The sequence below is a fragment of the Anabrus simplex genome, chromosome 2 (assembly GCF_040414725.1).
Source record: "Anabrus simplex isolate iqAnaSimp1 chromosome 2, ASM4041472v1, whole genome shotgun sequence".
Taxonomy (NCBI): domain Eukaryota; kingdom Metazoa; phylum Arthropoda; class Insecta; order Orthoptera; family Tettigoniidae; genus Anabrus; species Anabrus simplex.
This window is the reverse complement of record NC_090266.1, coordinates 133,670,749-133,688,453: the sequence shown is the minus strand read 5'-3', so window position 1 is coordinate 133,688,453 and position 17,705 is coordinate 133,670,749. Positions and strand designations below refer to the sequence as shown.

Below are 17,705 nucleotides of genomic sequence, written 5' to 3'. Positions count from 1 at the left end.
CCTCCAGGCACAGTAGATAAACTGTTAAATAAACATAAGAAAAGTCGCCTGGAAAGCACCACACATGACAAAGAAAACTACGTGGTTCTCAACTATGTTAACAATAACACTTATAAAGTAGCTAACATTTTCAAGAAAAAAGGTTTAAAAGTAGCCTTTCGAGCGAATAACACACTACAGAGAAACATCTGCAGATGCAACCTTAACAAAAAGGACCCTTTCTCAAAGTCAGGAGTATATGAACTCAAGTGCCAAGAACCTAACTGCAACGCCACATACATAGGTCAAACAAAACGTAATTTCCATACAAGATACAAAGAACACAAAAACGTGATCAGATATAATCGACATTCAGCCTTCGGGGAGCACATATACGACTGTCCACACCATTTCGCAGACAACAACACTGATCTAAAACTTTTATACTTCGAAAATAAAAGTAAATCCTTGAATATAAAAGAAGCAATAGAAATTTACGTCGCAAAAATGCTAATGCAAATAACCTGAATGAGCATACACATTTAAATAATTCCCCCTATTCGCGCTACTCACATAATATCTGACAACACCTACTCATTAAATTGCTTTTATAATAATAATAATAATAATAATAATAATAATAATAATAATAATAATAATAATAATAATAATAATAATAATAATAATAATAATAATAATAATACCGTTCCTTACTTTATTCACCTAAATTATTAATTTTGCATTCATCCATATTACATAAAAGTACATATAACATGGAGTAGGTCAATAACCTCTCTCCCCTCCCCAATGTTGATGGAAGGTTCCACAGCGCTCCAGCCGCTCCGCCCAACTTCTCCCTCCCCTCTCCACTGTACAGTACACTCGATTCAAATCATCCAATAGGAGAGATCCACATCGCTCTACAAGGCCCCTCCCATTCTTGCCCTCCCCTCTCCACGCGCAGCGTGCCTCCCAAGAACGTCCATGACCACAGTCTTGAAATAGTATTTGGTGATAAGTACGTAAGTTTTCATTATATTAATACTTGTATATATTTTTATTTTTGTCATTACTGTTTCATGTTATCACTAAACTCTCTATCATTGACAAGTTTACGCTACGTAAACAAAACTGTACATATATAAGATTGGTTTTAAAAGTGATTTGATAGAATCTGAAGATGTTCTTGTAGAACGAAACATGTCATTCTTTGTATGTTAGTGTGTTTTTTACAGGTATGTTTATAGTGTTATAATTTACATTATATTTGCTGAGTGTTTGACAGACTGAAAAACCTTTGTCACAATTACAACCCAACTCCTGTATAGCGTTTCTTGTCAGGTTAGCAGAGTGTGGTCGGGTGTTATTATGGAGCAGCATCACTTCACCCCGTCCTGCTGGTCGTTTTTCTTGGATTGCGTCTGCAAGACGTCTCAGTTGTTGGTAATATTTTTTTGTTTGGACTCAACAATTTATTTTGTTTCCTTGTGAAACGTATCTCATGTTCACGGTCCAGTAATCATCATGATATAGCCTATGATATAGTAACTTTACAGCATTTATTCAACATTTATTCTATCTACGTATTTCAAATGCAGCGCCAGTTGGGCCCCGAACTCCCTGTTCTAGGAGGTGTCACTCACCCTAGAGCCAGTATATGTCCGTGAGATTACTAGTGTAGACCCCAGCGTACGTTGAGTTCGAATTTATTTGAGCGAGCCTGCGAGAGAGAGAATGCCAAGTTTGGACTGGAACAGAAGACTTTGAATCGGCCACGTGGAGTTGTGTGTGCCAACACTCCGCAGACAAACTTGGGCGATCCAGGCTTGACAGACAGTCACTTGTTACAGCCATTTATTCCAGAAAGCTAATTATAACAAGTATCAGGCGAGATTATGTGTGCCTATGATTTATGGTAATGATATTAAAACACTACGGTGTTAGCCGTGGGAGCAGAGCCTTGGGCATTCAAATTCAATGGCCGTTGAAGACGAACTGTCATTTCACAAAGTATAGCTGTAGAAAGTTCGGTAACGGCCGCGGCCATCCCTTATAAATGTATGAGAGCCGCTTGGCTTGCCCTCACTCATTCATTTGTGCTCAATTTGTGTGTACGCATTCGCTTGTTACTTGTCGGAGCCACGGCTGTGTCAGTTGATCAGTCTCATTCGAATTATTCTCTTCGTGGGCCATGAGAACCGAATACTATAACTTCGAATCCGCGTGCTTTCGTACAGCGTATATTTTAACTTATTCTACGAAGATATAAATTGATCATTCAAGTCTTGAAACTGCAATATAAACTGTATAAAGGATGCGAATAGCTCACCCGAGCTGTGTACGTGATTTCGAGCCTTATAAAGTTCATCGAGTTCGCGATATTTTAGTGCAGTTCGCGGTGATCATTGCCTTTAATGGACCTGGCTGTGGCTGGTTATTCTTTAACCATTATGGGGACTACTCTTAACGAACTAAATTAACAGTAGGAGATTTGCAAGTTGGTCGCCCAGGCCACAGCACCGTACGTACGAGGCATAATAAGGAAGAGTGTTCGTGTTTGAAGCCACCAGTTCCTGAACGAGACTGTAGCGCAAGAGATAAGTCGATGACAGCTGAGAAGCCAGTCCCGAGGACCGAGTACCCGTCGTCCAGGCCAGACGTCCGCAGCAGCATGATGGGATGGGCTCACCAGGAGCCCAGGCCGAGGTTGGAGGTGATCATGGCGGAGAATCAGATGAGTTGATCTACACTTTTTAGCATGTTACACATTTCAAGCTCGTCATGTGCCCTGCTTCATTTAAACGTTAAATTTGTAAATATTCAAAGTTTTATCTTTACGTAGTAATATGCCTTATGCATAGTTGTAATTTCATTTGGGGCTGACGAATTTTTGAGTGCATTTATTTAGCTTTGCTGAGAAGGATTCAGAGGGAATAATTGTTATACGATTAGTGTTGTTTTAGTATCATTTCTGTAGCACTTTTTGTGTGGTGCGTATCTAACGATGCTAAGATCATTCAATAACTCTGAGGTAACTCGATCTCATAATGTTTGTGTGGGGACAATACACAGATGTTCAAGTAGTTAATGATAGGCGGTGCATGGTTGCATGAATTACAGCTCGAAGCCGGACCAACAAGGTAGGTAAATTACTTACCACCGTTGTAATAATTTCTTTGAGAGTATTAAGCGACAGACCAGGCCAGGAAGTGCCTATAATGAGATTGTTACCGCTGAGCTAGCGATTTGTAGTCACGAGACGACTAATTATAGAGGCCGAGAGTGCCCGGGATATGAACCCGCGTAGTGCAAGATGAGCAGCCCCTAGCGCTGTTGTATGTTCAAGTTAGCCATGTGATCTAAAGTGATATAGATGAGCCCTGAGATGGCCTATTTTTACCTCAGGTGATTGATATTGCGAAGAATGACGTTAGTTGTGTAGGACAGCATCGTTTGTGACGGACAGGCGAGGCGACCTGTGGCGGCGGGTAGCCATCAATACTTGTGCGAAGTCCCGTTACGTTCCCAATCCCAGTAAGGCGAGGCTGTCAGCTGTAAACTTTTGTTTTCTCTCATTCATTCTTCTGTCGTCTGCTCAGCTGAGAACGGCAGCCATGCTGTCCCGAGACATGCCATGGGGGCGTGCCCGCTACTGTCACATCCCAGGACCACGCCACTGGGTATTATGCAAATAGTATCAGAGTGTATTTACATGTGATCTTCTGCAGGAGGCGCGTTCAGTGTTGTATTGTGTTTGTGTATATATTGCGCCCTGGTGGGGGTGTGATAGGCATCATTCAATTGTAATTAATTATTGAGGAATATATATTTCAGTTTCAGAAGCAAGAATATCTTACTTTACATATTGTAAATACGAGCCAGGCAGAATGTGTTGTGAAACCTGCCACAGACTGTTGTCTCCACTAATATTAAGAAATACAATGGCCAGCAGAATTAGAATTCTCAGAAATGGCGACGAAGGGGCAAGAGAGAGGCTAGAGTTGTTGACAAGTTAGTGGAAAGATTCATCGCCGCGAGCGAAATTTGCAGTGGCAACCCCGCAAGAGCCGTGTGCAAAATTCCTAGAAAAGACGTCAAGGGAGCTCCAAGTTACTAGCAGGAGCTGAACGCAAGGTTGGCACTTGAAGAAAAAATGAAACTTCTCTGTCCCGCGCTAGCTTGGACCAATCGTAAAATTCGCAGGCCGGGTGGCAGGTACGACAACTTCGTATTGTAAGAAGCACTATCAAAGTTAACTCCACGGATTAAATTTATAGAAGGAAGCGATTCATAAATTCGGGATAAGGTGAAATTTAGAAGTCTAACCATATAATAAAAGTTATTAAAAGTTATTAACCGAGGGAGATTGATTGGCGTAATTCTGAGAATTCATGAATGCTATCCGTTGATTGGCTGCAGGCAAGAGACGCTACAAAAGAGCGCGAAATCCCAGCCTGGAATACAGGAGCTAAATTCACGATTATATCAATTACCAGCGAACGATATTAGTTGAGAATTGACATAAAGCCTTTGAGAACATAATTACATCAGTGGATCCCAAGTTTAAGCCACTGGCTGGGCGGCAAATAGTGGTATGAGTATATTGGAACTATGTGGCTTAAGATGACCTCCCGTGAACTCGGAGGAGAGGGGAGACGAATATAAATATAGGGTCGTGGAGACGGACTTACTAACTTCTGATAATGTGTTCGAGCTGTTACCACGCCAGGGATGCGTAACTTACTTGTGAATAATTTCCGTGCTACGCCAGGGAGCATGTGTGTATTTACTCGTGGAGTTGTGTTCGAAGTGTTAGAATGTTACGTAGCACAGTGACTCGTGACGTGTAGTAATTCACATTGCAGTCTTGAACAGTCTACTAGCAAGAAGAGTTCCAATATTTACCGAACTCATTAAATTAAAACCTACGGATAGGAGTGTGAGATTCTACAGAAAGAAATTAGGAAGTACGTGGCGTGAGAACGATCACGGGTGTTCGACGTATTTCATCCAGTAAACAGTCAATCATCAACTGATACCTGGTCAGCTGCGCGAACACGCGACGGGAAATCGAGTGTGCGCCCGGGCCGTTGTAAAGGGGATCCCGAGGTATCCCATGTTCCTAGTGTCCGGAAAAGGAACGAAGAATGTATATTTACATTAAGTGGGCTAGATAAAATGCCAGAAATGTAAAGTTTCAGTTCAATATTAGTGTGTGTAAAAGTGTTAAAATGTTAAAATTTTAAAACTTGAAATTTAATATGTATAAATCTGAAAAGAATATTGGATTACCTCTTCAAGCTGGCCTGAAAACCAGTAGGATGCAGTGCTAAACTGGACGGGGCCTGTGCTCCTCGTCCGGTTTAGCAAACTACAGGCTGAGATGAGTACCCATTAATATACATTTGTAGATTGCTATCGTTAGCGGGAGGAAATCATATTCTTTCATTATGGTAACTTGATTGTGAAACGAACCGTTTCCGGCTCGTATAAATTCAGAGATAGATAGACAAAGGGACAAATTAATATGTACATAATTAGATCAAGCACTCATCATAATTTTGATTATTTAATAAAGTAGAGTAGGGTGGATTTGTTTATTCAAGTGCTTGAATTGTTTGAAATTATATGGAGCACGTTTCACTTAAAGATAAGATTAATATTCATTCTAGAAGTGCTCAACTGTGGTTTTCAGTTACCGGAAACTTTATAGATATTACGGCATGTTGTAAGATTTTCCGGAAGTAGAGGGTTGCCAAGTGACTTTAATGGTTATGGGACGGAATGAAGTCCATTGAATTGTCTGTAAATATCGATGATTATTTGTGCCGCGAAGTTTCGCCAGTGGATAGAAATAATAATAATCAGTAGAAATGTCGGAGTAATCAATTAATATGGGTAATGTGTAAATGCGTGTTTATTAAGAATGCTTTGAGAATAAAGGCACGGGTCTAATTTGATAGAACGATTGCAAATTAATATGTGGAGAAAACATGTGGCTTGAATATTTTAATTCGGGCAGTAAATCCGATTTTAACACTAATGGTTGATTTAACGTTTATTGGACTCCATAATAATCATAAGTAAATTTGTAGAAACGATAGAGGCTCTTGTATAAGATGATCACGCTATATTGGAAGCCCAGACTGATTTGAGAAAAAAAGTTGAGGTCGGAAGTCGTGTGGGACAGAAATCCGGCACGAGATGAAAGTGAATTGTACTGATGTTGATGAAGAAATAGATGGAATTTTAAGGCCGACATTGAGGTCGTATGCCGAGACCGGTGTTATGAGTGGCAGAATAGAGTCCGCGCGCCGAGGGTTAATTAATTAAATGTTTTGAAGAGTCCCAGTGAATAAATGGGCTTCAAAAGGAAAAGGAACTAAGGATTTAGCGCTTGCAGAGATTGGAGGTATTTGCCCAACTGCGAGGTGTTATGGGATTTGAGATTTGTCTTAGGAGGACATGGTCTCCATGAATTAACGACAGTACGAAAATAAGCTTGCGGGTTCGAATACCGCTATTTTGTCCCAACCGATATGAAATCGGATCTTGGTGGTTCATATTTGGGAGTTAATATACGTGACTAAGTTCTAAAGATTGAAATTAAAATATAAATTTTCGAAATAATAATAATAATAATAATAATAATAATAATCCAAGTAAATCATGTCTTAATTAAGTGCCAAACTAGACCGGAATTGTAAAAGGGGTTATGCTTTAAACCTAATAATAGTGGACTGCTGTGTAATAAGCGAAATTAATTTATAATAATAACAACAATAATTTGAATAGGCAGAAGAAGAAGAATTTATTTTTTATATTTCTGAACATAATAATGATGGTGGGAGTTGAAATGAAAATATTGAAGTTTTCAAACTACTATAAAAATAATAATAATAATATTTGAAGAATCAGAACAAGAAGAACCTAATTTTTTATTTCAGATGATAATAATAAGAGTGTGAAGTTGAAATATTAGAGCGAGGATGATTACGGGTTACGATAATCATGATCTCCACTATTAATGATAATGTTAATAATAACAGCAATAATAATAATAATAATAATAATAATAATAATAATAATAATATTTTTTTTTATTTTTGTTATTATTTCGGATGATGATGAATGATACTAGGGAAATCAGCTGGCGAAATAACGTAATAATGTCAATTTGTTGTAAATAATAAGTTAATATTTGTAATATGAAAGCAAATCACTACATCTCGACCATTAGGTTAGAGTCTCTTTGTCGTTTCCTTCAGTTAACGATTAGCATATCTTGATTAGGAACCCGGAGAGAGTTTGTAGTGTTCCGGGTTGGTCTCATCTCAATAAAAGTGGAGGCGATGACATGGGTCATGTGATCGCGTCCACTTGGCCAACAGGCAATTGGTCCATGACCATCAATGGTCATTGTGTTAACGAAGGTAAATCTGATACCTTCAGATATCAACGGTTTCACCACCCAAATGGATGGGTGGTCAAAAGTGTCAAATATTGTGTAAAAAATTTCAGGAATAATTTGCTAATACCGGCAAATTAAGGATCAACAGATTTTGGTTGTGTGTAAAAAATTTTGTTTTAAATAAAATGCCCCTTTAGCATTTGCAAGGAAACAGTTCCAGGTTCTTGTTCTTTTAATATAGTAGACCCTTGGTGACCGTTAAATATCCGTCCCCATTCCTAGGACTGATCCTTCGTAATTTCCCTTTGATCTGATTTTTAATATATTTTTGTGTTTTATAATGAGCCTTAATGTTAATGATTAGAGTATCCCGTTCAACCCTGTAGTACTAATTGGATGGCGCCAATCCATTGATTTTGAGATCTTATATGTATATATTAAATGTTATTGTTTATTAGTTGGGATAGATTCGGACCGTAACACCCCCTGAGATAAATGCTGGTTGGGACTCAGGCTTTGAGCGGGTACAATATATATATATGTCATTGTATGTGTCATTATTATATGTGTGTTACAACGTTGATTAATGAGTGATAGCACGTACTGTAAAGGGACGGAGGTTCAATCTTCTCCACTTGCATCCGGGCCGGTCCCGTGATAGCATCTGTGCATTTCGGGGGTAATTGGAGTCAGTCCCAAGACTGTGTTGATATTTTATGTTTACCAACATGATCGGAATATTTGTGTGTAAATAGTTGGGCGTGACATTGCGAGTTTGATTATAGTATATCATTATGAAATGTATAGATACACGTAATTAGATACGAGCCATCCGATATTCACCATTTACGACAGACTTATTTTTGGGTTCGAAAACCTTACCACGACATTCACTCCTATGATGTCGATTTACCGTTGTAAATTGTTGTAAATCTGGATTCATTTTGTTACCGTATTTTTCTACGCGCTATTAGCATACTAAAGTTTGAGTTTTACCCTTACGTATGTGACATCCCATTTAAACATAATATGTAGACTTTCTCCTGTCCTAAGTCGTTTTAAGTAAATTTTTGTTAGATTTTACGCCCACTTTTTCTACCGAACATTGCACGCAGCCAAGGCACAAGGACAGGGTAAGGTACATTTCTGTTAGCATAAAGGCACCATTTCTCGTCACCAGTAACGATACGGGATAGGAATGGTCGGTGTTGTTCACGAGCCAATTGATGACGAGCAAGCAGAGATACACATATGGCCACCCGCTGATTTTTTGTGATTTTGGCTTAGAGCATGCGGTACACATACACCCAATTTTTGAAACTGCCCCATTGAATGCAAATGTCGCACGATGATAGAATGATCACAGTTCATCACATTTGCCATTTCTCGAATACACTGACATGGATCATTTTGGATGAATGCGTTTAAACGATCTTCGTCGAATCCCAAAAGACTTGTTGAACGTGGAGAGTCTGTAATGTCAAAACGATTCTCCTTAAAACTGCAAAACCATTTTCTTGCCGTGCTCTCTCCAATGGCATTATCCTTATACACGGCGCAAATGCTTCTAGACGCCCTCGCCTCTTTCGTTCCTCTATTCAACGCGAAGAGAACAATATGTCGGAAATGTTCTAATTTCTCCACATGGCACTTCCTTTTTCTAGCGTCCGCAGCTCCACTTACTATCTGAAAATGACAAAATTTCAATATGTAATCTCAAATGCATACATTGAACTACAAATAAAAAATGACAATCGATAAAGAAACCCATAGCAACCGGAGTACCAACTCGCAAAACATAACGTGGTGGACTTATGCACCAACGTATATTTTATAGCTGTGGCTTCATATACTTTAGGTGTATATATCATATACGTTATGTGAGAATGTATAAAAGAATTATACTAGAATCTCCATCCAGAAAATGATAAGACTTCTGACGCATTAACACTCCTATAGTTGGAGCAGTTCAGTTACATAAACTGGAAATATTTTGTTTCTGGCTTAAGTTACAATCTAACATTAAGCTCCAAGAATTTATTTTGCTTACTTGCTGAACAACATAATCTCCATTTAATACCTGATTAGGAACCGCTATGGTCAATCAAGGTTTATGAAATATCATAAGCACTGTCTTTTCGGTGTTTAGTGATTATTTAATATCAAACAGCTATTTAGAAGTTTAAGGTTTTGCATTCATAACGTGGATTAACTGATAACAGTATCACTGACATGAAAATATTAATATCGTCAGCATGCAGTGATACGGTACCACGAATAGATACGTTTTATGCAATTATAAACACTGAAAAGAGAAGAGGTGCTAAAATTGATCCTTGAGGTACTCCACTAATGATCAGAAGGTTATTGCTTTCAATTCCATTTACAGAACATCACTGAGTGAGCTCATCCACATAGCTTTAAAACCAATCAAATATATTTTTTCTTATCGGGATACAATTCCAATACAATTCATCTTGTCCGGATATATTCAAGTTTATGTAATAGGATTGAGGTCTACTATATTGAAAGTTTTTTGTAGCTCAATAAAATTCCCCGAACAAGGTTTATTACTCTCTATGGCTTTTTCTAGTTTACTACAAATGTCAATAAGAGGACATAATGTCATAGAATATTTTCGAAAACCATACTGACGCACATACCTACAAACATTACATATATTTCACCAATATTTTAGATAGAAAAGTTAAAATTGGAATGGGTCGGTAACTCGATTGATCTGAGATGCAACCTCATTTAAAGTTTGGAATAACTCCAGCAACTTTACAGTTCTTAGGCACGGAGCCATTTTGAAATGAATAATTAATAAAATCTGTAATTCCAGGGCTCAAAGTACTCTTAGTTTTCTTTAAATGTATTTGTTAAACCATCCTTCCGCCATAAGACCTATCTGTGTCGGTGCGACGTAAAGCCCCTAGCAAAACCCATCCTTTGTTAGATGATTTTTATTTTTAAATTATGAATATTTTTCTACTCCATATGGAGTCAAAGGGTCTATGGACATCGAATTTCCAATTGAATGATGTACAGGTAACAGGTTTCTGGGCAAACAATAGCCTCGGTAAGTTTTGAGCATACATTAACAAATTATCTATTAAATGCATCAGGAATACCATCATATATAATCCATGTTTCTTCGATATTTAACTCATCCATTCCCTGATTTTGTATAGAGGTGTCTATAGATGTCCGTACTTTTGTTAAAACTTCGTTATTTCTTCCACAACAACTTGGGTTCACCTGTTGTGAAATGTAACATACCTTCGTAATGTATGGCCTTCAACTTTCTTTCGTGTAGTAATAACATTTCTTAGCCTATTATATTCATATACTATTTGCTCATTTTGAGGTTATTTCTTCGTATATGATCAATTATTTTTCTCTTATTTCAGCATCTGTTTGCCCATGGAGACTGGGAAAACAATGGATATCGCATACCTCGTAGCCCTGCTGGTAATGAATGGTTTGGCTTTCCTTGTGGTATGCGTCTGCTACGCACAGATTTACCTGTCTCTAGGACGAGAGACCCGTCGTGGAGGAGGTGCCAGTAGGCGGCTAGGCGAAATGACAGTTGCAAAGCGAATGGCACTCCTTATCTTCACAGACTTCGCCTGCTGGGCTCCGATCGCCTTCTTCGGTCTAACAGCCGTTGCGGGCTATCCCCTCATCGACGTTACACGCTCCAAGATTTTACTGGTGTTCTTCTATCCACTAAATTCTTGTGCTAATCCTTACTTATATGCGTTGCTGACCAAACAATATCGACGTGATTTGATAATCATGCTTACCAGGTAAGATTACTGTGGCAATCGCGGTGATTCTTATTGTACTATGCAATTTTTAGACCTCGGTAACGAGCATTTACGAAAAATGAAATTATCTTGAATGATGTCGGAGAGATATGGAACAATTCCACCGAGCAAGCTGGCCGTGGGGTTAGGGGAGTGCTGCTATGAGCTTTCATTCGGGAGATATTGGATTCTAACCCCACTGTCGGCAGTCCTGAAAATAGTTTTCCATCGTTTAACATTTTCACACTTGGCAAATTTAGGTGGTACCTTAATTAAGGCGAAGACCGCTTTCTTCTCATTCCTAGCCCTTTCCTATACCATCGTTACCATAAGACCTATCTGTGTGGTGCGACGTCAAGCAACTTGTAAATATACAAAATTCCAAGTGTGTGGATATGATTCGATATGACTAGCAATTACCCGCGGCTTTGTTCGCGTGGATTTCGTAATTTGATCAAAGTAATCGTTCCTGGGCATTGTACTAAGACATTATCTGAAAATTCCTTAAGTATAAAAACTCACCCAAAAATGAGTTTCATTTACCCCGGAAATTCTTTGTAAACCATGTTTGTGGTATTACCTTTTGGGGCTAAGACGACCATGCGACATAGAACTGTACATGAGAGAAATAGTCTTCTCTCAAGTCGAAAAAATAAATACATGTTTCTTTATTTTTGAAGGAGATTCCAAATATTCCCACATCTGTAACATCTTCTGTTTTGAGATAATGTGTATCTCCCAATGAAAACGAATTCAACCCCTTGATCAGTCCTTCGCCCACCACACCCCCATCTAAGTGTATTCTCCGAAAACAAAAATACATTTTCCTTTATTTTTAAAGGAGATTCCAAATACCAATTTTCACGTCTGTAACATCTTCAGTTGTTAAGATATAAGTATCCGCATAAAAAATAATTCAACTATTTTTCACTTCTTTTCACCCCCCCCCCCCCCCCGTTAAGGACCTTCTCCGAAATCAAAAAGGTACATGTTCCTGTAGTTTTAAAGGACTTCCCAAATACCAAGTTTCTTGTCTCTAACATGTTAAGGATTTGACATATAATGTAGATATACCGGTACTCACTTTAAAAATTCACCTGCTTTTCAAATTCTTTTCAGCCCCTTAACTGGACTTCCGAACACAAAAAACACCTGCGCATCAGTGCTCCGCTATCCCATGACATTTGTTCACTCAGTGTATATAGATATGATATGATATGATATGATATGATATGATATGATATGATATGATATGATATGATATGATATGATATGATATGATATGATATGATATGATATGATATGATATGATATGATATGATATGATATGATATGATTTGATACGAAGGCGTTAAATAAAGCCAACACCTTGTGCAATTATTCAATTGGAAGGGGCATGATTTTGATTTAAAGGGGAGGAAAAATATATATTAAGAAGAAATTTATGGTGTGGAGGGAAATTTTTCGCGGGGAAAATAATGTTTCGTCATATTGATCATTGAGGTTATGTTAAGAGGTGCAGGTTAACAGGTAAGGAGGAGGGTTTATACATCATATTCTCGATAAGGCCTAGTTAATGAGAGGTTGGACATTGAAAGGGTGTAGTAATTATGATATTGGTTTAAATCTCGGTAACTACTTTTCGGTTTTCGGAGACGCCAAGGTGCCGGGATTGTGTCCCCAGGGATTCTTGTAAGTGACAGTAAATCTACTCACTCGAGAATGGCGTATTTGAGAACTTTCAAATATCACCGGACTGAGCCACGATTGAACCAGCCAACTTGGTTTCAGTCAGTCTTCTACCTTCTGGGCTACACAGTCCTGCTGGAAAGGTAAGAATAAGGCAATTGGGTTGTACCCGAAGAAATATTCACTATTTAATGGTAAGTCCAGTATATAGGGTTGATATCAATTTTTCGGAATTACAAGACATTCGCTACTTTTATAGTGGTAAATTAATTACGTCGTTAGGAGTGCTTTCACAGCTTTCAGCGCGGCCGTTCTCGGTAGTATTATTGACTCGCTTAGGTCTGACGTGGAATTTTCATATTCGTGCTGATGTCTTCGTTTTCCTGTTTTGATGCGTTTCTTTGATGTATAACTTCGGACACCGATATTCACCGCATTTTGGGTTCGTGAACATCAGGTAAGGTATACATGCCCGTGCCCTTGATGTTGTTTCTGGATAGAATTCTGTAAACAGTTCGGTTCTTCGTTCTTAATTCCAACTTGTGCTCTAATATTCAGGATTTTGGGGCAATTTCATGTATTATTAAAATGTTAGTGTGGCTTTTTGTTGTCCTAGTTCAATACTTCATGGTGTGGGTTACTGTAGTCACGTCCTAGTTCATCAACCATGGGCAACGGCTGAGTGGCCTAGTAAGTGGTCCTGAGAGTCGGGATCCCAGTTGCTATGGAATGGGAGTGGGCATCTCGGACATATTCTGAGTCATTACCCTCCTGGTGCTCAGGCGGCTAGGACTGTACAATCCACGAGTGGTCCATAACCCGTTAGAGGAGAGATCCTCACTTGGACTATGTGCAAGTAGTGTAGCATCATGCTTCATGAATTTACCGAGCTCAGAACATTTTAAGCAGGCCTCGGACCTATGGCAATAACGGAGTCCCACTCCCATTTGACAGGCAAGGGACTCCTTGGAAACAACTTGGCGAACGAAATGGAATTCGATGGGGAGCTATCAATATTAACGGGGCTCATGGAAGAAAGAAAGAAAGAAAGTAGAACTGTCTGAGTCGGCAAAGAGGATGCATCTGGATGTACTAGAAGTAAATGATATTCGGGTAAGGGGAGATAACGAGGAAGAGAAAGGAGATTATAAAGTGTACTTGACGGGTGTTAGAACGGGAAGGGAAGAGCATGGGGTAGGGCTGTTTATCAGGAATACCATTGCACGCAACATAGTTTCTGTTAGGCACGTAAATGAGCGAATGATATGGGTAAATTAGTCAGTTGGAGGAATTAGGACGACAATTGCCTCAGTGTATTCACCATGTGGGGGTGCAGATGAGGATGAAGTTGACAAGTTTTATGAAGCATTGGGTGACATCGTGGTCAGGGTGGTCAACAGCAAGGATAGAATAGTGCTAATGGGCGATTTCAATGCGAAAGTTGGAAATAGAACTGAAAGATACGAAAAGGTGATCGGTAAATGTGGGGAAGATATGGAAGCTAATGGAAATGTGAAACGTTTGCTGGACTTCTGTGCTAGTATGGGTTTAGCAGTAATGGATACATTCTCCAAGCATAAGGCTATTCACCGCTACACATGGGAGGCTAGGGGTACCAGATCCATAATAGACTATATCTTAACCGACTTCGAATTCAGGAAATCCGTTAGGAATGTGCGAGTTTTCCGGTGATTTTTCGATGATACAGACCACTATCTGATCTGTAGTGAACTAAGTTTCTCTAGGCCTAGGATAGAGAAAGTGAAATCTATCTGCAAACGAATAAGGGTAGAAAATCTCCAGGACGATGAAATTAGACAGAAGTACATGGATATGATTAGTGAGAAGTTTCGAACAGGAGACAGTAAGCAGGTTCAGGATATAGAAAGAGAATGGGAGGCATATAGGGATGCTGTAGTAGAAACAAGAAGGGAATGCCTAAGAACAACTGTGTGTAAAGATGGGAAAAGGCGAACATCTTGGTGGAATAATGAAGTGAGAGCAGCTTTTAAACGTAAAAAGAAGGGTTGTCAGAAATGGCTCCAAACAAGGGCCGAGGCAAACAGGGAATTGTACATAGAGGAAAGGAACAGAGCGAAACAAATAGTTGATGAATCCAAAAAGAAGTCGTGGGGAGATTTTGGTAATAAACTAGAAATGCTAGGTCACGCAGCAGGGAAACCTTTCTGGACAGTTATAAAGAATCTTAGGAAGGGAGGGTAAAATGAAATGAACAGTGTTCTGAGTTATTCGGGTGAACTCATAATAGATCCCAGGGAATCGCTGGAGAGGTGGAGGGAATATTTTGAACATCTTCTCAACGTAAAAGGAAATCTTCCTCGTCGTGTTGTGAACAGCCAAGCTCATGAGGAGGAGGAAAATGATGTTGGTGAAATTACGCTTGAGGAAGTGGAAAGGATGGGAAATAAACTCCATTGCCATAAAGCAGCAGGAATAGATGAAATTAGACCTAAAATTGTGAAGTATAGTGGAAAGGCAGGGATGAAATGGCTTCATAGAGTAGTAAGATTAGCATGGAGTGTTGGTAAGGTACCTTCATATTGGACAAAAGCGGTAATTGCACCTATCTATAAGCAAGGGAACAGGAAGGATTGCAACAACTATCGAGGTATTTCATTGATTAGTATACCAGGCAAAGTATTCACTGGCATCTTGGAAGGGAGGGTGCGATCAGTAGTTGAGAGAAAGTTGGATGAAAACCAGTGTGGTATTAGACCACAGAGGGGCCGTCAGGATCAGATTTGCAGTATGCGCCAGGTAATTGAAAAATGCTACAAGAGGAATAGACAGTTGTGTTTATGTTTCGTAGATCTAGAGAAAGCATATGACAGGGTACCGAGGGAAAAGACGTTCACTGTACTGGGGGACTATGGAATTAAAGGTAGATTATTGAAATCAATCAAAGGCATATATGTTGACAATTGGGCTTGAATGAGAATTGATGGTAGAACGAGTTCTTGGTTCAGGGTACTTACAGGGGTTAGACGAGTCTGTAATCTTTCACCTTTGCTGTTTGTAGTTTACATGAATCATCTGCTGAAAGGTATAAATTGGCAGGGAGGGATTCAGTTAGGTGGAAATGTAGTAAGCAGTCTGGCCAATGCTGATGACTTGGTCTTAATGGCAGATTGTGCCGAAAGACTGCAGTCTAATATCTTGGAACTTGAAAATAGGTGTATTGAGGATGGTATGACAATTAGCCTTTCGAAGACTAAATTGATGTCAGCAGGTAAGAAATTCAACAGAATTGAATGTCAGATTGGTGATACAAAACTAGAACTGGTCGATAATTTCAAGTATTTAGGTTGTGTGTTCTCCCAGGTTGGTAATATAATAAGTGAGATTGAATCAAGCTGCAGTAAAGCTAATGCAGTGAGCTCGCAGTTGCGATCAACAGTATTCTGTAAGAAGGAAGTCAGCTCCCAGCCGAAACTATCTTTGCGTCGGTCTGTTTTCAGACCAACTTTGCTTTACGGGAGCGAAAGCTGGGTGGACTCAGGATATCTTATTCATAAGTTAGAAGTAACAGACATGAAAGTAGCGAGAATGATTGCTGGTACAAACCGTTGGGAACAATGACAGGAGGGTGTTCGAAATGAGAAAATAAAGGCTAATTTAGGAATGAATTCGATGGATGAAGTCGTACGCATAAACCGGCTTCGGTGATGGGGTCATGTGAGGCGAATGGAGGTGGATAGGTTACCTAGGGGAATAATGGACTCTGCTATGGAGGGTAAGAGGAGAGGGAGACCAATACGACGATGGTTAGACTCAGTTTCGAACGGTTTAAAGATAAGAGGTATGGAACTTAATGAGGCCACAGCACTAGTTGCAAATAGAGGATTGTGGCGACGTTTAGTAAATTCACAGAGGCTTGCAGACTGAACGCTGAAAGGCATAACAGTCTATAATGATGATGTACCTATGTATGTATGTATGTATGTATGTATGTATGTATGTATGTATGTATGTATGTATGTATGTATGTATGCATGTGTGTATGTATGTATGTATGTATGTATGTATGTATGTATGTATGTATGTATGTATGTATGTATGTATGTATGTATGTATGTATGTATGTATGTATGTATGTATGTATGTAGTTCAATACTAAGGCAACTTGAAAATGAAACTTATGATATATAAACAAGGACATATAGCATAGTTCCTTATCATGTTTTACATTAATACATCTTGTATTCCAGTTTGCTAGCACTCCAAGAACGATGTCTTAATGTTTCTTTTTCACATATCCTGAATTAAATAATGGAAATTAATCTTTAAATTATCTCAAAAAGAATCATTTTTATGATGTCTTAGTATTGGGCTAGGGCAGCGACATGTCTCCCCGTTCTGGTGTTTACCCGTTATTTATTTATTTATTTATTTATTTATTTATTTATTTATTTATTTATTTATTTATTTATTTTGTGAGCGTGTGAATAATATAATCCGCTATCGCTAAGTATGATAGCTTATGGTTGGTAGTTCTTTAATATTCTGTGGATAGTGGTGTGTTGTTCAGTAACATGAATCCGAATGCTGAGTGCTTGTGCTGTATTTTGCGTTTTGAAATGCTATGGATCTGGGATATAAGTTGAAAAACTAGTACAGTATAATTGTTCCACCTAACCAATACATTTAAAATTTATTCACAATTTAAATTTGTATAAACATCATATTAAAACAAAAGTAACTGTTGCGGTCATCTCCAGCTGTCTGGAAATAACATTGGCTTAAAATTAATGTATTGAAAATTGCAAAACATGAGTAAAATTTACATTCATATG

At 38.7% G+C, this 17,705-nt stretch overlaps 1 protein-coding gene across 2 annotated transcripts in view; it reads left to right on the top strand.

The window, feature by feature from the left end:
- The window catches only part of LOC136863936 (follicle-stimulating hormone receptor), a 296,597-nt gene that overhangs the window by 212,588 nt on the left and 66,304 nt on the right, over positions 1–17,705 (top strand). For both annotated transcript variants that reach the window (XM_068226488.1, XM_067140382.2), the window contains one exon: positions 10,804–11,202. In XM_068226488.1, the coding sequence (XP_068082589.1) occupies positions 10,804–11,202 (399 nt within the window). The remainder of the gene's footprint in view (positions 1–10,803; positions 11,203–17,705) is intronic.